The following is a 26277-nucleotide window of genomic DNA, read 5'->3' as shown; positions in this document are numbered from 1 at the left end:
CTAAGCACAAGGCCAAGTTGACCCTCCAGTGGTTAGAGCAGAAAAAGGTGAAGGTTCTGGAGTGGCCATCACAGTCTCCTGACCTTAATATCATCGAGCCACTCTGGGGAGATCTTAAATGTGCCGTTCATGCAAGACGACCAAAGACTTTGCATGACCTGGAGGCATTTTGCCAAGACAAATGGGCAGCTATACCACCTGAAAGAATTTGGGGCCTCATAGACAACTATTACAAAAGACTGCACGCTGTCATTGATGCTAAAGGGGGCAATACACAGTATTAAGAACTAAGAGTATGCAGACTTTTGAACAGGGGTCATTTCATTTTTTTTCCTTTGTTGCCATGTTTTGTTTTATGATTGTGCCATTCTGTTATAACCTACAGTTGAATATGAATCCCATAAGAAATAAAAGAAATGTGTTTTGCCTGCTCACTTATGTTTCCTTTAAAAATGGTACATATATTACCAACTCTCCAAGGGTATGCAAACTTTTGAGTACAACTGTATATATATATATATATATATATATATATATATATATATATACACACACACACACACACACACACACACACACACACACATAAAAGTTATTTTTTAAATCACAAAAAAAAAAAAAAAACACAAAAAAAAAAAAAACAATTGGAAAATATTTAAAACTGAGCTTGGGGCAACCCTTCAGTGGAAATGCTGAACAGGTGCCCCAGAGATCGGAAGGTCAAACACCATGTAATACTGAACATGTTTTACAGCTTCCGTCTGGCCACTCTGCCATAAATCCCAGGTCAGGGGAGTGTTGCAGTGATGGTTGTCCTTCTGCAAGTTTCTCCCATCTGCACACATGATCTCTGGAGCTCAACCATCAGGTTCTTGGTAACCTCTCTTACCAAGGCCCTTCTCACCCGATTGCTCAGTTTGGCTGGGTGGCCAGCACTAGGAAGGGTCCTAGTTGTTCCAGACTTCTTCCATTTAAGAATTATGGAGTCCACTGTGCTCTTGGGAACCTTCAGTGCAGCCTAAAGTTTTTTGTAGCCTTTCCCAGATCTGTGCCTCAACACAATCCTGTCTCTGAGCTCTGCAGGCATTTCCTTTGACCTCATGGCTTGGTTTTTGCTCTGATATGCATTTCCAGCTGTGAGACTTTATATAGACAGGTGTGTGCCTTTCCAAATCATGTCCAAACAATTGAATTTCCCACCAGTGGACTCCAATCAAAGTGTAGAAATATCTCAAAGATGATCCAGAGAAATGGGCTAAATTCCAAGTGTAATAGCAAAGGGTCTGAATACTTATGTCAATGTGATATTAATTTTTAATTTTTCTTTAATTTATATATATATATATATATATATATATATATATATATATATATATATATATATATATATATATTATTATTATTATTATTATTTTTTTTTTTTTTATAAATTTGCCAAGTTATCAAAAATCTGGTTTTTGCTTTGTAATTATGGGGTATGGAGTGTAAATTGATGTGAAAAATAAATAATTTAAATTATTTTAGCATAAGACTGCAACATAACAAAATGTGAAAAAAAAATGAAGGGGTCTGAATACACTCTGAATGCACTGTAAGCGAGGATTTTGATAGTGACTAGTTTAACTTTCATTTAAAGTTTGCATAATGGTAAACGTTTATTGTTCATGGGTTCATACAGTGCACATAATGTTAAAGACACACAATGACACAGAGGAGGAGACAACCACTTACTCTATTTCTGTGGAGATAACAGAAAGAAGAAACATATTTTTGCACAGTATCTCAAAAGTCTTCCTTCATGAAAAATAAGGACTGACGGTTTTAATAGGAGAGCCTTAAAATAATGTGTGAAAGTAAAAAAATTAGGACAGACAGATATTACTATTGCACAATATAATATTCAGTTTGGCATGGTTCCAAAAACAACAGTATAGGCCAGGTGAACAAGGCTAATGTTGATCAAACAGAGAGACATATTAAGTATTTGGAAATACTGTAATATATATATATATATATATATATATATATATATATATATATATATATATATATATATACATTTTCCATGTCATTCTACCCCTGTGCAATATTTTTTACAACTAACAAACCCTAATACATACATACCGTTCATTATTTGTGTGAAAATTAATTAATTGTCAGCCAAATTTCATACTTGTGACAACCCTACTAGGACAACTCAAAATAAAACCAACAACACTGAAAGCACATATACACTGTACATGAACTATAGCACCATCAGCACAAAATGTCAAAAACAGATTTTAGCATCCAACTGTCTCTTAAAAAAAAGAAATATATATATATATATATATATATATATATATATATATATATATATATATATATATATATATATATATATATATATATATGATATACTGTAATAAACAGATCACAACATTTGTGATCCATTTATTATATTAACTATATATTTTACTCTGTGCAAGGGATAGCTGATAACTAATAAATGGCTGTGGTGGTGGGGGCGTGGTTAAGCGGCAGTTTGTGAATGGAAAGCGAGATCAGGAGATAAGAAAATTAAGGATCATCACCTGGCAATGATTGTCTCTAACAGCTGTTTGTCATTGCAGTGAGTGTGGAGACGGTCTTTAAGAGCGAGCCAGACACCAGTCACGAGAAAGAGTTATGAGCTGAAGAAAGACTGTGTGAATTTATGTCTGCTGAAAAGTGTAAATATTGAGTTTCAAAGAAATAAAACATACCGTATGAGTTGGATTCGCCATCTCCAGCTTCTGATTATGGGGCCAGGGTGAAATAACATAGCTGACACATTCAAGCACTTTTTGTCTATTTATATCATGTAGTCAGAGGCCCCGGGACACTGGCCCCGTTGGCCCGGTTCATAATCCATCCTTGGGTGTGGTTGAGAAACAGATCAATATTTAAGTCCTTTTTTGCTAGAAATTCTTCATCCTGTTCAGTAGGGGGCATATGCATGAAGAATGTGAACCACCAAAAACACAAGAAGAAGAATGTGAAAGTGAATGTTAAAGTGGAGGTTGACTGAGCAAGGAGGATAATTTATAATAAAACTTGACTTAACTATTGATCTGTTTTTCACCCACACCTATCAAATCACTTCTGGAGACATTAATTTAACAACTGGAGTTGTATGGATTACTTCTATGCTGATTTTTTGAGCTTCAATATTTTGTCACCCATTCACTTGCATCGTATGGAGCAAAAGAGCTGAGGAATTCTTCTAAAAAACTTCATTTGTGTTCTGCTGAAGAAAGAAAGGCATACACATCGGGGATGGAATAAGGGTGAGTGTGGCAGCGGGGGCGTGGTCGAGCGTCCGTCCGGAGAGAGAGAAAACGGTAAGGGTGCTTACACCTGAGCTAGATTATGTCTAAAACCTGTCTCTAATTCCAGTGAGCGTGGGGAGAGCGGCATATAAACGGCCACGCCACCAGCAGAGAGAGAGAGAGTCTGCCACAAGGGAACCTACAGTGCTCGTGGAAGCTGATTTATATTTGTGAAGCTGATGAGTTTGAGTGCCTACATGCCTACGTGTCTCTGAGCCTGTTGAGTTTTGTGAAGCTGTAAAGCATTGAAGTGGCCGATTAAAAGCCTTACCTGAGTCTGGGAAACCCGCTTCCCTGTGTCCTCCTTCCCTTCTGTTTGTGGAAACCCTCACAGTGAGTAAATTATGAGATAATTTAAATTTTTGGGTGAACTATTCCTTTACATTTAAATCCATTCCACAGAATTACAGAGATTTTTTTACTAAAATCACAACAGAAAATGAAAAAGAAGCTAGCAAATTTCATCTGGGCCAGACTTTAAGTTAACAATTTCTCCTCTCTAGTCTTCAAAAACCTAAACCAATTACACCATGTATAATAACAATAATAATAAAATAAATACATAAATAAATAAATCTTTCCACAAATTCAACATTATGACGTGTTCACATAAAATCCCAAATAATGAAACCCCTGACATTTGTGTGATCTTCTGAGGTTCTCCAAGACAGCAGGATCTGCACAGATGGCAAAACTCTCCTTCCAAGGGAGGACATTTTTTTTTTTTTTCTCAAAATGTTCACTTTGCTTCTAATCTAAAGTGCCAGAATCAGTGTGTGTGTGTGTTGTATGTGTGAGAGTGCTGCCCTCAGCATCTTAATCCAGACATGTTTGGCATGCATGTATGTGTAGTGTAGATAAGATCAGCGTTTATAGGGAGCTGAGCCACAATGCTAAATATAGGGCACATCTCCATAGATTGATCTGTAGGGGGAATGTATTCTGCAGGTGTGACAGAAAGAAGAAGAGAAAAAAAAACAAAAAAAAAAAAAAACATGCCTCACTAAATAGTGTGATTCAGACATTGACAGTTTGACAAGACCTTAGACTTTGTATACCAACTACATTTAATAAAACTCAAGTAGTATGGGTGCTCTGCCATGATTTCAGGGAGGCACTGAAAAGTCTAGGATGCTAAATGTTATCTAAAATGTCAAAACCAGGTGTGCAATTATCTGAACTGGAACTGTCCAATGCTTCAGTCGGAGACACTTGTACAGTTTATGCAAGGCACATTGAGGATCTTTTTACAGTTAGTCATATTTAAACTTAGTCATTTTACAGTTTTTGCTTTGACTCATTTTTTGAAACATTCTCTAAACTGTAAGTGCAATTGTCACAACTGTTTTATGGGACATTACAACTCTATTGCATATCTGCAAAATGTAGTAACTCACCCAAAACATTTAATTCATGCTTCAAAACCTAGTTATTGTGTTAGTAAATTGGCCAATGCCACCAAAATGAAAAGTTGTTTTTGTCATCGTGTGAGCTGTACTGGCCAAAATGTTTAGATTGTCATGGTGAGAAAAAAAAAAAAAAAAAAAAATCAACCCTGAAAATGTTTGTTATATACAAATTACATTTTTTATTCTACTCTTTTTGTTGACAGTGAACTGCTTACTGTACTATACAAGAATATCAGTTTTGTCTAGCTGAATTCTATTGTGTATCACACTGAGCTTTTTAGATACCAATTTCAACGTAGGTAAAAGTTTACTGGGAAGTCAATACTGTACAATACTGTAGTACACAGAAAAAGGTTATGCACATTTGTATGTATACAGTAAATTTATTTCTGTAGCAATGTGTTACATGTAAACAGAAAATTCACATTTGCATGTACATTTTTACATTTTAAGAAACTAATTGTTCAGAGATTTGAATTTATTGTTTAAAAAAAAACAAAAAAACATCTCATTCGATAATTGAACGATACTGATTGAAAAAACTTTAATATGAGAGAAATAAATTCCCTTGTTTTCCAGTTCAAGAAGCTTTTTTTTTTTAATATGCAGGCACACAGTACTGAGACTATCTTGGCCAGTATTTTATAACTCTGTCCCAGTGAAATAAATTTGGATAATGGATAAATTCACACTAGTATTAATATCCTAGCAATTCAACTTTTACCCCCTCCCATTAATTAATTTTCTTCTCCTGGACTCCAAACTATGTTGCCCATGGCTATGCCATATACAAAATTGATTTATGAGCACATTTGAGTCATATTTCCCATTGGATTGTCCGTCTGACAGCGTGGATTCACCATGTCGGCTTGAGGCAAGTTGGTGGCCCTAACTCTGGTGTGGTGAGGAGGGGGGCAATTTAACAAGGCAGATTGGCCAGTAAGAGGCACTTCAAGCATTTTCAGCTCTATTAGTGAAGGTCAGAGGTGCAAAAATACAGAGATCAAGAGGAACTCATTTTCAGTCACAATGGAATCATTATTACAGATTGCCTGCTCATTGAAGGGACTACATTAAGCCCAGAAATTATTAGGCAATATCTCTTCTATGGGTGTGTTGATGTTGCCATCTCGGTCCATCCACAATATAAGCTTTATGCCTATAAATGGGACCTGGCTTTATTGACACAAACACAATGTAACGGCACTAAGTGAGATGACAGGCTAAATCAAGGCCACTCTTATATATGTCAGTCAGGTAATGAGAGCGATCAGCAGAACGAGAGGTGAGTATTCCTCTGGCTGAGACTCGCTCATCCCACATCAGTCAGGGAACAGAGAGTGCCTAAAGCAACATTCAATCTGACCCCATTTAAGGCTTAACTAACAGCAGATATATTTTCGGTATGTTCCCTTCACCGAGACATGCGGCTGAACTCCTGATCCCTGCTTGTTCCTTTTTTTCCCTAGGGAAATTATCAATCTTTAATTATACAGGACCAGCACTAAGCAGTATGGTGGGGAATGGAGACTGGGTGGCAGAGATAATATTCCCAAAACGGACCACTTGGCACCGGTGGGCAGATAAATGGTGGGCATACACAGATATACTTGAATACTTACATCTGCAAGTTTGAAGGATGTCCTTCAACTGAAGGACCTCAGCAAACTGCAGATTTATAAGTTAAAGGATTTATCTTATATTTTTTAGGTTAAAATGCGTTCTCCTATATCAGCTTAATACGCAGAGACTGCTATGAGTAAGGAATTTGAAGGTTGATTCCCTTGAAAAGAGTAAACACAGATGGCTCTGTGGTGCCATAAAAAACATTGCTGTTTGTTTGAGCATCCCGACCAGCATAACATTGGCTCAATAAATGGCATTTGTTTGGGGCAGGACTATATGTTTGTTCGACCAATGATGGATGGGAGGAGTGTTCATTTCAGTAGTCTTGTGTAGAGTCTAAGTACAGCACAGAAAACCTCATCACAGAGTATTTGACAGACATAACTAAGCAAGCAAAGCAGATTATGCAGTTCTGCTTGTTGATCTATGCTTTACTTTCTGCCACGTGCCTCAAATGAAACTCTCAATATCTTTAGAATATTTGATATCACTAACCTGGCAAACTTGGGCAAATCCAGTGATTATTTAGTCCTTAAAAGCGCTCACTGTACCAACGTGGAACCTTGTGAACACGTATCTGTTTTCGGGCAAACAAATAAAAAGTCATGTGTGCTTCAACTTGCAGAAGTTCCATCAAACCAGCCAATGAGATTTGCGCTGCATGGCTCGAAAAAGCGTTTTCCAATTTTAAGTGCTATGTGCATTAGACGGTTAAAGCACGTACTGTGGGCGATCAGTGGGCGTGCCGTCTGATGCTGAGACTATAGGTTCGGTAGTTGCACAAACAATACATACTTCACCACAAGTTTGTTTTGACACTGAGGCTGCAGGTGACCTTGTGCATGTGATTCATTTGTTGAGCCAGAACATGTACTTGTTTTCTTACACAAAATGCTTTCAAATGATAGAAGTTGAGATTGGATTGTTATACAGCACTTGAAAAAGAACAGGGGCATATCTTATTGTCTTGGTAACCTCACATAGAGATGGCATAGGACAATGACTGCCATCAGTATGTTTCCATTTAAACATGGCCACACAAAAGTAAAGAACCATCTTTGCAGAAGTATTGAGAAAAGAGTGAATGCCCCCATTGTTCTGAGCTGAGGCAGCATGTCAACGATCGCTTTGAAGAAAGGATGGCACTCACAGGGAAGACACGAACAGAGTGATGCTCTATAAAGTAGATTCCCTTTTGAAGAATGAAACATTAACAAGAATGGCAAAACTTTCACGCCAGCAGTTTTTATTCTCCTAACATTTTCTGTTGCATACCTACACTGAAGACGAGCTGCAAAATTTAGGTAGTATAAATGTACACGGTATGGATTAAAGTGCCCACATACCTTCACCAATAATATGTAGGACTTGTATGTGTGTTAGGAATTAAATTAAACTCTGCATGTCTACGTCATTACATGTAAGGGAATTTTTGGTTAATGATTTAGCCGCGTTCGACCACCATTTTAAGGATAAATGACACATGATCAGATCGTAAATCTGAATACAATTCCCCACCATTAATATGTAATACAACAGGCCCATTGTATCCACTCACAATTTATATGTGAGGAATTAGCTTAGAGTAATACTATTCTCATGGCTATTGAAAAAAAAAAAAATCAAACATATTTTTAGATATGGTTCGAGCTTCGGAGCGCAAATTTGTTTTGTTTTTTTTAAATCAAGTGACAAGATTATTTATCAAAGTATACCACTGTCAAATTATCTTTTGAATACAAATAATAATTTATTGCTAATCTAAATACATAGACAAACAAGACAAACAGGTTGGTGAGTCAATTGTAACAGAAGGTGAATGAAATGATCTGTACAGAGAAAATGAACTTTATGGAGTCTATAGACAATGCCTTGAGAGCCACCAATAATACATTTGGTTTACCTCGATTTGCAATCGGGTTACTCAAATTATATTAAAGAGACACCAGCACTTTCAGTGAAAGTTGGAGATGTTCTTGCATTTCCTTGCATTGCTTTGGTTCTTTGGCTCTTTGTAGACAGTTTTGGTTGTTCCGTTGATGTCTTGGACCTCTGTTAAGATCGTGGATAGTTAGTTGCTGGAATGATGAGGCGGGACTTTGAAGCAAGGCCACCCGCAAGGGAGACTCGCGACTCCCATCACATGTGTGGGTCATAGTGCAGAAAAGAGAAGAGCTTCCTCTGAACTTTATATTCAGAACCTTCCTGGACTCTAAATTGTGCTGATCCTGGGCAGATGGGTTAAGAGCCCAGAGGGAAGAGCGTGAAGAGAGGAGAAGAGCAAGAGAGTAAAAAGTAAAAGAAAGTTCTTCCTTGGTGGGGAGGCTTTGTACTATTGTGATTGGCCGAACCCCAAAGATGTCTTGAGCCAATCAGAGGTGTCTTTTGCGGGGCAACATGGTAATTTCTGTCCCTCCATCTGAAGGTGACTGATGAGCCTTTGTCTGTGAAGATTCCCATTTCCCACTCAAAATAGGCAATGTTTAATCATGACCTTTTATATCTCAGATACAACTGAATATATCAAAAATGAATTAACATAAACAGCCCTGAAATGCAGAATCTCAACGATAGTAAACATGATGTGCTTTATCACGAATGGTTACCATTCTATTAATATGACATGAATAAGACAATATTAAATATTATAATCATCAATTTGTCAAATAGCAAAGTGATTACAGGTCGTCATAACATCATTTTCAGAATTATCTAGCAAGGCTAAATATTGTGTACATTTTGCTACAAAAAGTTAGATTCAGTGCATTTTAGAGTATTAAGTCAGTAAAGTACTGTGACTTCATGTGAAATGTTCATGGATTAAGATGAGATGTTGTCCATTGCAAACATGAGGGTCTCATACGGGAGTCTGCTTTGGCTCTGTGTCTTGGTAATGAGTTTTTAGTCTCATTTTTAAGTGTTCATGTGCTACTAAATGAATGAAACAAAGGGACTTCTTTTAGATTTCTTGCATGGGTGTTTCTTCAAAAGAGTAGTCTTTAAGTCATGTGATGACCATTAACGTTCAGGGAATACCTGATTTACAACCTGGACGAGGAGGAATTTTGGTGTGTCCACAGAACTCTCTTTGTTCTCAAGACGGTTGACACTCAACAGAGCAGCTTTTAATGGACTCTTTTCAGGCCCCTGTGCCTTAGTTAATAACTTGGAAGGAAAATATCAGTTTACATCCTGGATTCAAATAATTTTGTGTAGAAATTATTAATTCTTCTGCCCATAAGATCCTACACTGTTCAAACCTAAAAGATAATAACAACTGTTTCACAGGTGGAGGTGGCTGGGGGCGGAATTTTGCGAGTCTGTCTAAAGCATTACTATTGCATACTGAATTTTCTGTTAACATACAGCTTGCACCTCACAAATAAGGTCCCGACCATTATGATGAAAACACATGCTTTATGACCACTTGTGCTCCAGTTCACTCTAGAATGAAGAACAACTGATACACAACAGCAGCTGATTCATGTGGCAGCTCAGCACCAGGATGCCTTCTCAGCTCTCCTAGTTTCTGCTATTCTCCTCTCGCCCTAGCTGTTGCTTCCATGAATTACAAGCACACGAAGTTGCCAAATAAGACATGGCCATTAAGGATAAGACAAATAGAACGCATGGGGGCACCACCTGAACAATTACATTGATTAATTGTCCATGTGCAGGGCATGCACTCAGCATGATTAACTGTATATTTACTTTCCAGTTATGAGCCAAGGAACACATATACAGTGCAGTGGGAGCCGTGTGTTTAAATAGGTTTTGAATGAATGACAAAGGATTAAGGGAAGAAACCTTTAGGCAACAGTTGATACATTTTCAGTAATCAAGAATAAATAGGTTTCCAAAAACAGCCATCATAAAGCTAGGATGTTAAGGATGGTTTCCAGGGTGTTGCTATGCAGCTACTAAGGTGTTCTGAGTGTTGTAAGGGCTTAGTAACTACTACTGTAGTTAGTTTGTAACCAAGTCAGTGCTTAATTTGATCGCACTACCAGTTGTAAATACAAACATTTAGCTAGTAGGTGGTAAGCTCTCTGTAAAACAATGTGTAGTCATAGTATGATGCTTACCTTCATTGATCCAGTAAGTAGCTTCTGTGACTTCTCATTTGTAAACAGAAGTGTTTAAAAGCCATGCATTTCGGTGTTATCTTGTTAGGCTTGATGTTTAAACCTCATTGATGGTGCAACACTCAAATATTTAGTAAATTGTTACTTTGTGCCCATTTACGCTATAACTAGTCAACAACTAGTTACAAGTTGTTATTTAAGTATGGCTGTTGCTACCAGCCTCAGGTCCCTACTTTGACATACTGTAAGTCTGTGTACTTTTATCTTACTTTAAAGTACTTTTATCTTCCGTCAGGTGAAAATGTATGATCTGATTGCTTAGAAAAGGAACGTTTTGTGTTTTTCTTCAAATTCCTAACCCTAAGTAATAATAACAGTGATGCCTGTCTTAGCATGCACCTCTAAAAAAAATAAAAAAATAATCTTATTTATATTGAATAAAGGTGTCCTCAATAAATGTATGGTCTTTAAACCATATACAGGTTTATATCATATAACAGGTAGAACTGCTCTAAGCATCCATCCACTGCATTTGTGGGCAGGAAGGTGTAACAGAGCAGCCCAGGAGGGATGAAGTTCATGAATAAGTAAAAGAGAAAGTACAATGCCACTCTGATTTCATGGTCACTCCCCATGACCCAGCACTTCCTTGAGACTCAGCTCATTTCTGCCTATCCTCCCAGGATGATCAAAACACATTCTAATTAGCACCGCCCTTGATGGGGGTGGATGGATATGGATGAGACAGGAAAGTTGAGAGCTTTTCTGCCCAGGGGGAAAATCAGCCTGGGAAGCTGGGCCATGACCGCTCCTGACCTTTACCTGGACAATATACTGTATTTCTTACAGGCTGGCTGGCACAGAGGCATTAAGGAATGCAATCAAGTGTGTCAGGAAGCAGTGGCCTGTCACCATTGGATTGCTAGCACATATCTCCTATCCATGGTAATTTATTTAAGCTAGAATCCGTATACAGTATTTTGATTATGTTACCAAGACACATAAAATATTGAACACATTATAAACAAAAGCCCTTACGTGGCTCTGCACTGCCAACACAGATGATGAGTTCTCTTTATGACTATTTTGAGGGAAAATGTCAGGTCAACTCAAATTTGACATCAAAATTGCTTTCTACACCACTACACCTTGAGCTTTTGGATGGATTACAGTTACACACTGAAAAAGACAACAGGAAAATAAATCAGACAGAGTTAGTGAAAGCACTTTAGAGAAATAATTCCCTGAATCATATTAACAGATTCAAGCAAATGCCAAATTGTTACTCAGCTCAATGGTTTCATGGGATGATGCAATTATCATTCTGTAACAAGGTAAATGGAAAGGAGAAGGCGAGAACCGGCTTGATAATATAAATAAAAGTTTAATGATAAACTGAACCAAAAAGACAAACACACACGTAGGTGTCGGACAGCTGTCCGTAACTCTCTCTCTGTCGCAAACCAGTATTTTGACTTTGGCATTACGATGGTATAATACAGGACAATAAGCCTTGGGTAAACCGGGGTGAATTATTGTGTAATGTGATTAAAGCATCACATTACACAATCACAACAAATAATTAGAATGTCTTTAAGCAGGACCGATTGCTCTTTTCAATCAAGTGTATTAAAAAAGCCAATTCTAACAATGAAGATGGACATGTGATATTTACTGTGTGTGAGTGTAGAGACTGATAGAGATTAAACGCCCAAAGGTTGGCTGTGAGCTGTGAGCAGTAAAGGTGGGTGGAGAGGAAAATCAAAAACTTAAGAAAGGAGAGGTACCAGGTGTTACAGAACATGAGAGATTGCATCTAAACATGACTCAGGGTTCAGGTAAACTGTGCTACTGTGTTAAATAAGAAACATATTCAAGTTCTCTCACCTCTCTGACATGAACAGAATGGTCTCTAAAAGATCATTAGCCAGAGCTGAATAATTCATTCATGACTGCTTCAACACTTAACCAGGTGGGTAATCCTTATGCATTACACATGATCCTGAGAGTTAAGGCCTCTTGATAGAAAATCAAGAAAGCAAGAAAGAAAGACAGACAGACAGAAAGAAAAAGAAAGAAAGAAAGAAAGAAAGAAAGAAAGAAAGAAAGAAAGAAAGAAAAAGCAATAAAGAAAAGCAAGGAAGAAATAAAGAAAGAAATGAAGAATCAAGCAAAAAAGAAAGCAAGCAATAAAGAAAAGCAAGAAAGAAAGAAAGAAAAAGAAAGCAAGAAAGAAAAGAAAGAAATAAAGTATTTTTATGATCCAGGGTAGGGTTGCACCAGCTATGCGTAAGGTCTCACATAAGTTGGAAAGTAATGTTTACTCTAAGGGCTTAGTAACTACTAGTCAGATTGCAACTAAGTCAGTGCTTAATTTTGGTTCCACCACCTGTTCTTAAGACTAGTCTTAGCTAGTAGGTTGTAAGCTCTCCATAAATAGGCCTTTTTCACTGAAATCAATACAAATTAAATAGTGTGTAAATGTTTGATCTGACTTTGTTCTTTGTTGGCGACTCAACAGAGCTCAAATTAACATTCTGACAACTTTAAAGAAGGCATAATGCGACTGAATTCAGCATATTCAGATATTCAAGCTGCTACTGGTTTTAGACTACACCGGTAATAAATAATTATAATAATAGGATAATACATTCTCATTGTTATTCTTCGTGTCTGTTTGGGTCGGCTCTGCATTATTGCTCTCTCACACACCTGTGCAGCTCCAGAATGAGTTATTCATTAAACTCTGTGTATTTCACACCATGAAGCCAAACCAACTCAGATATGCATCTGTCTTTTACATAGCACATGGTTCAAATTTTAAAATAAGATTTATTTTTTCAAAGTAATTTTATTAATTTTAGTAATTTTGGCTGTGAAATGTTCAGAAAAATATCCCATTCGTGAGACAAGGCTGTTTTTCATGAGACTATTTTTAATAATTTAATAATGGCGTTATAACCATATCATACCGGATTTCAGAGCTCTATCTTCCAATGTAACGACCATTAAATTGGAGGCGATAAAGTTAGGCTTGTTTTACAAACCGCTATATATAAAAAAAATAAATAAATAAAAAATAAAAAAAGGATAAAGAAGAAGATCAACAAACTTAAAAACACCATAACATTTATTTTCTGGCTACAAGTTGCAATGGAGATGTACGATAAATACTTTACTGCAGCATTCAGTGTTAACGAGGATGTCTTCGCATTGGAGAGTTATTTGTTTGCATTTATTCATTGTCATTTTATTAGAGATAATTATCATTTGTGAGTATTCTTATACATATGCACATACGTTATGAGCGAGCATCATTAGACCACATATTCAAACAATTGTGACTTCCCAAAAAAATGCTAAGACACTAAACTGTGCATTCTTTTAATGTGTTGATAGGCTAGCCCATATTTTCTATTTTTAAACAGCATTATCAAATGTGAATTAATTCATTTATATGTATACATTGTGTTGTATTATGTTATATTCTCCTCGCAATAAAAACTAAAGAAAAAGTTAACTGAATCATTATTTATGGGAGCAGAATACTTATCAAATGAAATAGTATAAAATATTTGAAAAAGAATCACAATTTTCCATTACATTAATAAGAGTGGGAGTTAGTACTGTGACCACATAATATTTGTCTCAATACATGTGTTTGAGTTTCACGCTAAACGTGATAACCAGAAACGCTATACAGTTAAAACCTGTAGGTTACGAGCTTTGTTATTAATTATCTGTCATAGTATTTTATTAATATTTGCTATTAATCAATGTTGCCCCAAAGCTTGATAATATTGATTATTTTTCGGAGTAACTATTTGCTTTCAGATGTAACCCCAATAGTCTATTAGCAACAGAGAAATACACAACAAAGTTCATTGAGAGTGTTGCTTCAATGGCGTGCTGGTATCTGGACGATCAGGGTTCGATTATGTTTATGGCATATTATTTTTCCCATTCTGTTTCTTGACTCCACTCTTAATATTTTCTTTATTACTATTTATAATAAATAAAAATGTAGTTTTACTATATTAATATTGTAGTAACAATATTTGTTTTGGTGGGAAACATAGATTTGATGGTATTAACAATGGTGTTACTACAGTAATACACAGTTACCATGTTTAATTTTGTGGTTCAATTATTTTACTACAAAATACCATGGTGATACTATGGTTATTTTATCTGTAGAGGATGTCTGGACAGATCCGTGTTCCAATTGGTTAGGTGCATTATTTAGGACTATAGAACCCTTTTAACCCTTTTTATAGAGACATTTTTCAAAAAAAAAAAAAAAATATTATCATTTTTTGTTTAACAGACATACACTTTAAACACACAGTGCTACAGTGAGTCACACCTTAACTCGACGGAGGGAGGAGGTGTTTAAATCTTTTGTTTGAGCTGAAAAAGATGCAGTGGGGACTCACATGTTGCAGGCAAGAACATGATCGATTACACTAGCAACATACATTGAAGAAATATATTTAAACTAATAATAAAAAATAAAAATAAATAAATAAATAAATAAATAAAAAACTCAGTAGGGCTTTATTCATTCTGGCAGTTTGCTGCCCAGGTCACCCATGCCTAAATCTGCCCCTGTTGCCGCCTAATAGCTCAAACTGATAATGCTGTGTGAAATTGTGCTGATCATATTGTTTTTGAAACAGATTGAATCTCCTGCAGTCAGGTGTTTTTATTTTATTCTCTCATTCTGCCGTTCTAGCTAATTATACCACTTATTTTCATCTGTACAAGGATGCCAACATTATGTAGTAAGTTTATTAAGACCTCACCCCTAGACAAACCGTAACACCGAATAATGACATAGAGGGAACCCCATGATCACAGTGCGGTTGCAGGTGTGATGAAAATAAAACAACAAACACACCAGCAACTGTAGAACATTTGGAAATAAAGTGGAGCAAGGAGAACAAATCTTTTTCAGATGTTATGTTTGTTATTTACACGCGTGGTGGGGCTCATTGTCTTGGATCACTTGGCTGCAGCATGCACAATACAATGTGACAAAAAGCAATAATGTCCCACACTATTGTGAACTACATTCACGCTATCGTAGGCTAACTGTATAATGTAATTAAGTTGAATAATAAACTTTATCATGTAATCATGAACACTGTTGCTCTACGCGACTGTATCATGCATTGATTTTACATTTAAAACACAATCCTGGAGACAAATATAAGTTAAATACCACGGAAAAAAATATATATAGTATAATATGAACAAATGACAAACAATGATCTTACAGGACACAGTGTCAGTAGCAGCCACAGATCAAAATGTATTTTTGTGAATCTGCCGGATGTAGTTTACATCCTACATGTATCCAAACAGACAATAAGTTAAGAAAAGCTGGTCTTGAACCCGCAATTAGCAGGAATAGACAGTATTAGATGACACAAGCAAATAGCCCCTGAGCTATCAGACCACGAGACTTACATAGAACTTCCACTCCAACCGCAGTAACTTTAAATATTATTTAAAAATAACAAAATAAGCACATGCACGCAAACACACACACACGCGCACACACGCAAACACACACACACACACACACACACACACACACACACACACACACACACACACACACACACACACACACGTTGGTTATTGGCTATCCTTATGAGGACTCTCCGTAGACATAATGATTTTTATACTGTACAAACTATAGATTCTATCCCCTAACCCTAACCCTACCCCTAAACCTACCCCTCACAAAAAACTTTCTGCATTTTTACATAAAAAAAAAAAAAAAAAAAAAAATCGTTTAGTATGTTTGTTAAAGGTGCAGTATGTAAGATTCAGAAACCCTTGTTATTAATGACACCTATGGCCATTAAGTGAACTGCAGCCAGCTACACACTCCATAGGGAAGGCAGCGAGCGAGCATCGACCAAAACAATGACGTAACGTACAAAGTGACTGAATGTGATTCACCAACATTATGCTGACAGATGCATAGCATAATTACAATTACACAGTTATGACTGTTTTACTACAAACTTTGAGACTGTATATTAAATTTGACTCTCCAGTGCTGGAACAGCGCTAAAACAAAGTGTGGATATAGGTCTGAATATGCGAGACTGTAGATTGAAGTAATCACTTTTCTTTGCATGACACACTGACTGCATTTATACGATAGCCTATGTCGGTGTTAGCTAGCTAGCCAGCTTTATCAACAGCTGTTAGCTAAATTTGGTGGATGATTACAGTAGCTGTTTATAAAATAGACTGTACATTATAATTATGTTGACACAATTCAGTATTGATGTGATTCCATCACAACTGTCATTTTGATATATCGATGCACTATTGTTTTATAATAATAGAATATATATATTTTCTGTATAACCAAGTTACGTTACACTAATGAATGGGTCTTTTTGAATTATCTTGAACATTGTCTAGCATTCATTTAATGTGTTATTGTAGTTTACCTTGCAAAATAATTACAGATTAACATTGTTTATGTCAGTTTTTGTGAATCAGCATACCTGACATTTAGTATAAAGAGAAGATCGTTGAAATTATTTGAAAGTTACGAAGCAAGGTAGCTCTCAATTCGTCAGTGTTAGCAGGCAAGGTCTAGTTACCTAAAATTACACAGATCAATTCATATGGCACTATATTTCACATGCTTTGCAGTTATGTAAGCTTACCTGTCCAATAAGAAGAACGCCAATTCAGGGTCGGTTTTGATCCCCAAAACCGAACGAAGGTCCCTCCAGGAATCAAATGCCCTGCCGATGTTCACTCTAGTTTTCGATTGACCATGATCACATTCCCACTTAGCCAGACTGGATTCAGTAGATAAATGTGTTTTTTTTTTTTGTTTTTTTTTTTTTTGGCTTACTCTGAGTTTGTGTAGGAGTCGGTGTTGTGCTGGGAGCCGGCCGTTTGCTGGATTCCATCTCTAAGACAACGTTACCTAGTGTTGCAGTTTGTTGTCGCTGTTGAATAGCGGAAGAGAAGCACTCAGGCAAGGCTCTCGGGAGCGCGCATAATCGTCACATTCTTTAGATTTTCCCGGCAAAACCGACCTGCTCCCTACGCATGAAAATCAGTCTACAGACTTTAATAGGCAACATAGGAAGTCCGGGAAGGGCAAATTTTTTTAAGCTGCGTTACAAGCCGTTCACACATTGGCAAAAAAGGCGAATATTATACGAAAATTTTTACATATTGCACCTTTAAGCGATTTGAATTATGGGGACACTAAAAATGTCAAAATGTCACATTTATAGCATAATACCCTTGTAAACCACCAAAACCTGCCCACCCCCAAACACACAAATGCGCGCGCAAACACACACACACACACACACACACACACACACACATAAATATGAGGAGGTCTAACACTTTTAGTCTAACACTGCCGACTAGCCGGGTCAATTATAACATGGGCTAACGCCATTAATTTCATGCATTGTTTTTTTTTTCATTAGGGCTAACAAATGAAATTATGAATGCTCACAATGTATATTCATTTTGATTTTCAGGAAGATAATTAAATAGCTAATACCTATGAAGCAACAGCTTTAATTTAATGAAAAGGATGACATTCGAGCATTTGTTCTGTATATCAATTCATGAGCTAACAAAGCTATAACTTCAATGCTGCCATTCATTTTGCATTGTTAGATCACCTTCTACACATAAAAATGTAAAAAATAAAATAAAAAAAATACAACACAAATAATAATATTACAATTTAATCATAATAACTTTCACTTTCTTCACACTACTAAACAATAGTGACAAAATTGTCCCCATGTGCCTCCTGGCGGTGATTTTGCAAACGTGTCTCAAGTGTGAAAATGTTATGTTTTCACACGACGGTACTTTCCGGGGTTCTAAGGCTCAATCTGGTTGCTTACCCACTGTGCTTACTCAACTTTGCATACATTAATATTGTTTTAATCAGTATAAAATGCATTGTTTATTGCACAGTCCCTTATTGTTCTCTGCTGCTCTGTTACTGGATGGTGGGGGTAATGTACATTGTGTACATAATATATATATATATATATATATATATATATATATATGAGGTTCAATAAGACAGAGAATTTTATTTGTATTTTTGCATCTGTCAGTTCAGCCACTTATGCTGATTGTGTTTTGTTTTTGTGGCTGAGCACTGACATCCTTGTTTTGTGTCTTGTCTAGTCTAGTCTAGTCTATGTGAGATTGCATGGCTCGCCCTTTTGCCGTTGTCATGCATTCTCTTGTCTTGTTGGTTAGTGGCACAAGAGCACTGCTCTTATGTCATCTTGCAGCATGCACTCGTGTCAAATGTTTTGTGTTCGTCTCTCGTGACCTCGGGTGCGCTTTGTGTTGCACGTCCGGGTCGCGATCCGTTGTCATGTTGTGCTGGGGTTTGGCCGCTTCGGTCTTGGTTGAACTGTTTATCTGTGGCCGAGTCCTTGCACAAATGTCCCGTCTTATCTGTCGTTTGGCATAAGAGCATGTTGCTGTTGTCTCTGGCGATATGCGCTCGTGTTATTCGTGTGTTTGTGTCTGTGAGAGCGCGTGGCTTTGTTTTGTTTCCGTATTGTCATGTGTCTCTCAGTCTTGCGTCATGCCCTGCCTTATGTCTCTCTCTTTCTTTTGTTTTGCAGGTGCCGCAGTGATCTCAGCCCCGTTGCCCTGGTTACTTCATTACCTTGTTAGCCAATCATCTGCGACACCTGTTCTCCTCATTTTCCCTCCTAATTTCTCTCCCATATATTCTCCCCGTGTGCTCTGTCTTGTGTCAGTTCGTTGTCCCTGTCCAGTCATATCGGTCATGTCATGTTTATCCCCAGTCTAGTTTTTTCTGTTGTTTTTGTTATTAGTCTGTAGGTTTTGCATTCCTTTTGTTTCTCCCTTGTTAGAGTTTTAATTTCTGGTTCCTGTTTTGGTTTGTTATCGTATTGGTTTTGTTTCCTTTTCTCTCCACCATGAGAGTTTTTGTGTTCTGTTTAGTTTTTCTTTTAACAAAAGCCCATCTTGTACTCTTGTGTTTGGGTCCTCCTCACTTCACGCTTTCAGTGATCCGTGACACTGTGCTCGGAGTATATAAAGATTTTAAAATTAATTTCTCATGACACTGTGATGCGAGGATTCTCATTTATGCTAATGAGATGGCAGCTGGTGAAGAAGTCACACCACCGCTGCATTTGAGCATATAAACTCAAAAGAAACTGCAGCCTGAGTAGCCAAATCAGTTGGGAAAAGATGACAAATAATATATGTGTACATTATATTATGACTCGTTGGAAAACAGACCATACAGAAGAGGCAAGAAGCATTATTCAAGGCAAATGTATACTAAAGGAATAGCCGCAAAGCCATAGCAGAATTGGTTTTTACCTTGCGGTGACATAGTTTACGATTCATGTGTAAAAGGCTAATTAATGCGTAGTCACATACAGTAATATGATGTTTACGTAAATGTTGAAGTAAGGGGTGATAAATAAATACTAATACATCAGGCTGGAAAAATAGACATTTATTCATTTCAATCCTATATATTATGAATGTGTTGAAACTAGACACCGGGCGACGCACCCTGGAAAGTGGACCATTAGAACGGTTTCATGCTGAAGAGTCGCTTAAGTACCTTCTCTCTCTCTCTCTCTCTCTCTCTCTCTCTCTCTCTCTCTCTCTCTCTCTCTCTCTCATATAAATGTAAACAAGTGTAAATGTCAACACCATCATATACTGTATGTCGATTGAATAGGATTGAAAGTCTGATAGGACTGAAGCCTGTCACGCAAAACATGAGCTCACTGCTGTCATTAAATATCAGTCTGCTTTTTTATTCCAACCGTTACTCCTGGTCGGAGGCTTCTGTAAATATTTAGTTTATATGTATGGTTACATTCTACCTAACATTAATAGTGCAACACTCAAATATTTAGTAGTTCGTAAATTGTGACTTAGTGCCAATTTACGCCAAATCTAGGGTAAGTTGTAACTTACATATAGCTGATGCGAACGGCCCCAGGATACTTATGTAAGGATCCTGCCATCTTTGGATCTGGTTTGTTGTAGTTTTTGGCAGGATTACGACAGTCTCCTTTGTTTATTGTTTGCTCCCTGTGTTTTGTTTTGTTTCTATACTTTGTGTTTTAGTTCATGGCCATGTTCATTGTCATGTTATATCTTGTGATAGTTTTGTCTTTGACATTTTCTGCACATGGCCTTGTGTGTGTTATCCATGTGCGTTCTTTCTCCGCCTCCTTGTTCCCTCACCCCTCCTCCTTGTTTAGTCCTCATTAGGCTTATTAGTCTCAACTGTTCCTCATGTGTTTGTTCTCTTTATACTGTGCTTCCTTCCCTCACGTGGTTGTCAGTTTGTCGTTGTTCATGGTTCTAGTTAGTTGATTTATTCTAGTCTGTTATTCTGCTGATTTAAGTCTGTTATTTTGTTTTATGTCAGTTATCTACCTCATGAGAGTGTTTTGTTTCAGTTCTTGTTCAAAGTTGGCCATGCTCTTGTATATCTGGTTTTTCTCCCTCGTGAGAGTTTTCTGTTTGCATTTTTGGTTATTTTCATTCAAGCTCATTAAATTGCCTTCCTGCGTCTGGGTCCTCCTACAAACTCCTGACAACTAATTTGGAAGGGGGGAAACAATTCTTAAACATTTGTTGAAGGTAAATTACTAATACTATTGCTGCCATCAATAACTAGTATAAATCCACAGAATACAATATAAAGGAACTTGTGAATGCACCACATCTCTAAAATGAGACCTGGGGCACAGATCTTTACGGCCACTTATACACTACCTTTTCTCCAAAATGGTGCTGGTGCTCAACCAGGCCCATGTTTCCACTGATCTGAGAGCTGAACGACAACACAACTGACTATCTACTGTATATAACCTGCACGCAAACAAAATTAGTGTATAACACACTTGCCTATGAGTGTGATTACTAGATTTGGAGCATTTTTTCTGCATAAAACCACATTTTTTTTTTTTAAATTAATTTTAATGTATTATTATTTATATTGGGCACCGGCTATGTAACCAGCACCAACACCTTGTTTGTGGAATAATATTTATATTAAGCGACGTGCTATTCATTCCTGCAACATACTTAAAGAGTTGAGAATGCATTTTAGTGATATTCACTGTAATGAACCAAACAGACCCAAGAACTGCTTATCTGTCATTGTAAATTAGATAAAAAAAAATAAAATAAATAAAAATAAAATAAAAACATAAAATATATAAATAAATAACTTATTCTCCATGAAATTACTGACATTTCAACAGTGTCTGCATCCTTCACAACAAAGCACTGAAACATTTATATTAGATTAGATAACCAATTAGGTAACTAACAAACTAAAACATCAAGGGCTTCAACCAAGCAGCTCAAAATGAAATTAAAGACAAATTAGTCTATTAACAGGAAAAAAAAAAAAAAAAAAAAAAAAACACTGCTGGGTTATTTGTTCCTATGCAATAGAGACAAACAGAACACAGAGACAGACATTTCATGTGACAATAATACAGAAGATTATTGCATTTACTGGGGGTCTTCATTTCCAAATCTCTTCTAAGTGAATGAGAGTTAAGAAACCAGATATTTAAATTCCTTGAAATCTCTCTCAGAATAGAGGGAAGCACTGAAGCTCTTAATCACTGAAAGCCATAATAAGAATCCATTTCACAATGTCAGAATGGTTGTGAGAGACTCCACCACCATCCCACCAAAGCTGCTTTCTCATTTGGACTCTTACCCTTTCTTGTCGGCTATATTGGGGAGCATGTGGGCCCCTTGCGCTTCATTACAGTTCCTTCATCAGCCCTCAGAACTACTCTATACCATTCTAATAAAACTCTGCTCTATTCATAGATGTGGAAACTGCAAGATTTTCACATAGCAAAAGGATTAAGAAAGGCTATTTGGCCATTAACTAGTTTTATTTCATTCTCTGCAAAAGCTATAATTATAGTCTATGTGGCAAATTGTGGCCAGTCTCCAGGGTTGATATTTGTAGCATTAGTTCATCTAATTCAAGCCATAAAAAGCCTCAAAGTCAATGGCTTGAAAGAAGGCCACAGGAGAAAACCAATAAAGGATTTGTTGAAAGCCGTAAAACAATGTGATAGACGGAGAAAGGTAAATTTGGGGATGAATATCTCAAAGTCACACCCAATACGGCCATCACATTCCCTGGAAGGACACGGCTGATATCTTTAAATTAGTGGTGATAATGTCTTCACAAAACAAAGCCTGTTGTCCAATTAACCAGGCACAACACATTTAAGTGGAATTTTGTTTGATTAAATGTGATAAAAGCTTATGGGAGTAGAAAAAAATAAATAAATAAAAAGATAAACTTCAGGATTAAAATAAAGTACATTTTTATCTAGCCTAAAACAAACATGCTGCTAAACTGAATAACATGGCATTATCGCAGAGTCTTTCAAAGTGACACATAAAATGTAGTCATTTTAGTGATTAAAGTTGTGCTTTAAGAGAAAGAGGACTGAATAGGTAGAGTGAATTGAATTCCTGATGAAAAACACTTTTTTTTTTATTATTATTATTTTATCTAAAGAAACACTGTGCTTAATGGACACCGTTTTAACTAAAATACATGCATAATAGTGTGCATTAAGAACCCTGATGTTAAACACCAGAACTATCGCCAAGGTTAACCGCTTTGTTCTAACATTGATTTTTATAGAAAAATCAACATTTTAAGGATGTTTGAAGGACTACAACTGTTATAGCACTGTCCTCATGCAACTCAAGGTTTAGTCTTAGTCTAGCAATACACTATGAAAGAATCCATCTACCAAGATCATAAATGCAAATGTATTCTGACTACTACAGTGCAATTTTTATTTAAGGCTTTTATATGTGCTCTACTTGATCATTTGCCATAGCTGTCATTGCAAACAGGTTGATATAACAGTTCTGCCACATGTTTGACTTCATGATTAATGTTAATTGATGTAAAACAGGACCCTTCTTACCTTTGCTGGCACTCTCCACATGCTGCAGCTCATCTGGGAACTTCAGGATCTCAGGATACTTTTCTTCACACTTCTCAGACAGGAAGTGCAGAAGAGTCATATTCTGGTCTGTCGACTTTGTGTCACAAAGCTGCAGAGAAAAGAATAAGAAATTACAGTGAATCATAAAACAAAGTGTATTAAATGTGTATTAAAGAGTGCACAGTTGATATACAGTGTGACTGAATTTCAATTTAGCACTTTTGAATGGTGCACCATATTCAAAACAACACTGAACTCTTAATGAACTCTTCATGTTTAATCATACAGTAATCATAACATTGATTATTCTGATTCTTAAACAAAAGATAAATGAAATATAATAGAACAGAGTAATATGTCAGCATTGTGCCTGTCACAATTTTTCCTCTAAGGTGGCAAATTAGCACTAAAATTTGGTAGATGCAGACTTCTAATATAATATATTACCATATTTCATATTAGTACTCTGCATCTACCAGATTTTCTGATAGTAAAAACACGTTAAATGCTACATAAACCCTTAATGACATTGTGACGAGGAGGAGGGCATGGCCAGGCCATAATGATGCATGCCTGGCACTGAGTTGACTAATCAGCGGGAGAGGGATAAGGAGCAGCCGGGACACCAGTTCGGGAGAGAGAGAGAGAGACGCATGTGTTGTGTGTGCGCGTCTCTTTGTTTTGTTTATGTTGGAAAGCAGTTTAGTTTATGTTATGTTTAAGTTCCTTTGTGGCATTAAAAGTTTATGTTGATTGTTCAGCCGGTTCCCGCCTCCTCCTTGCCCATCCTGTGAATACGTTACATACATTTATATGAGGTCTGGGGCTAAGATCAGAGAAGCCCAAGTAGCCTATTGGTTCAGTTACATGTTAGTCTTATTAAGAATTGGAGCTCCTCCTCTAATCTTTCTCCTTGACAAAGAGTAAAATCTGCACTTCCTGTCTTTTGTCTGTTTTCATAAGATGAGTGGGTTGAGATCTATTCTGTGTTGTACATGAAATCGATTAGATGGTGGCTGGACTTGAGTAGGTGAGGAAATTACAGATTCCATAAGAAGAATAACATGACTCTAGCAATCCAAGGACTAATTTCTCATATTCTGAATTGTCAAAGGACATCACAGTACACAGCAGGCAGGCAGACAGACAGACAGGCAGATAGGGGCGGGTAAAAATATAGATTTTCCGATGCATCACAATCTTCATTTGAACAATCCTGATGTCGATTCTTAAATCCCAAGATCAGTCTTTTACTCTGTGTGCAACCCTCCACTACAATGAAAGGAAATCACTTGCATTTGCAGCCAAATTTTTCACCAGTAATTGAGTACTATAATGGTGGAGTATTCAGCAGCGAGATCCTTTCACTGCGTTTTGAGAGTAAAAGTAGTTCAGTGTTATGCGTGTCCAAAGACGAGATCCACACAACTTATTTGTCATTGAATAATGTTTCTTTTAAAACAATTTCTGTTCTATACAGTACAGTCAGTTATAGATAAAAAAAAAAAAACAAAAAAAACAATTCTTATCATGCATTGCACAGATGAGATAAAGCCATTCGAGTTCTCTCTCATTAACATGCGCTCATCTAGAGATGCTCTTTACAGAAATGCCGGTTTTGTTAAAGAGACAGTACCTGTTTTAGCACGTTGATCAACAAATTAATGTAAATATTACAAATAGTACAAATTATGCAATTAAACAATACACGTAACAAAAATGCGTATATGAAAAATAATATCTAATTTATTGATTGCATATATGGAGTTGTTCATTTTTAAAAAGCCAAAATGTGGCCAAAACAATTAAAAACTAACAAAAATATAATTAGTGAAATTTATATTTTTTTAATGTACCTAGTTAGAAAATCCCCTGTATAAATAACAGCATTAGCTGGGAGAGGATGCCAAATGTAAGCAAAAGGTACATTATAACTGAAATATACCCATATGAATCAATATTGAATCGATTTGAGAGCTTGTCAATCGGAATTGAATCGGGAAACCTCTATTAATACCCAGACAGACAGGCAGACAAACAGACAGACAGACAGACAGACAGGCAGGCAGGCAGGCAGACAGGCAGACATACAGATAGATATTGTTTTAAGGGAAAATGTTTCTGTATACTTAAATATTAGAATATTTCAGCAGAATGAATGAATATCATACCCACCGAGCAACGTGTGTTTGGCTGAATCTAAGGTGCATCGCATCATATATGTATGAGACAACACAGCACTTCAAGGTGTTTGCACACATATCTGACAAATAGTTGTGTCAATAAAGTTGAAATTGGCTAGAGCAGAGTGCATGGAGACATATTTTCCCCTGTTTACTTATTCACCATGCTTAATTTGAAAAGGAGCTTTCCCCCAAACCACAACCATTCTTTGTACAAGATTAAGGTGACATGGAAGAAATGAAATATTTAGATTAATACACAGCTCTCGCTCTTGCTGTGGGCTGGTGTAGTGAATGCAATCAAATGCCTGTATTTCATCAAAACACCAATCCATATGAAATATCAGATAAACTAGCCCAGAGTTACCATTAATCAAGTTAGTTAAATCCAATGAAAGTACACCACATAAATGTAAGCCTTTAGATTAGAATGACACTTCTTCAAATTAAGACCATATGAGTCCCACATTTAAAACTTAGAATCCAATTCCAACAAAAAGGCACATATGAAAATAGGAATGGATGGATTTCATGCAACACCTTTGCATGAAGGGGCTAAGTTCCTTTGGTGACACAAA

At 36.7% G+C, this 26277-nt stretch overlaps 1 protein-coding gene across 7 annotated transcripts in view; it reads right to left on the bottom strand.

Annotated features, from left to right (window-relative positions):
* The window catches only part of LOC127412971 (protein diaphanous homolog 2-like), a 625488-nt gene that overhangs the window by 206674 nt on the left and 392537 nt on the right, over positions 1-26277 (bottom strand). For all 7 annotated transcript variants that reach the window (XM_051649717.1, XM_051649721.1, XM_051649722.1 and 4 more), the window contains one exon: positions 23496-23625. In XM_051649717.1, the coding sequence (XP_051505677.1) occupies positions 23496-23625 (130 nt within the window). The remainder of the gene's footprint in view (positions 1-23495; positions 23626-26277) is intronic.

Source organism: Myxocyprinus asiaticus, chromosome 22, assembly GCF_019703515.2.
Source record: "Myxocyprinus asiaticus isolate MX2 ecotype Aquarium Trade chromosome 22, UBuf_Myxa_2, whole genome shotgun sequence".
Classification (NCBI taxonomy): Eukaryota; Metazoa; Chordata; class Actinopteri; order Cypriniformes; family Catostomidae; genus Myxocyprinus; species Myxocyprinus asiaticus.
This window is presented reverse-complemented; position numbering and strand designations above follow the sequence as displayed.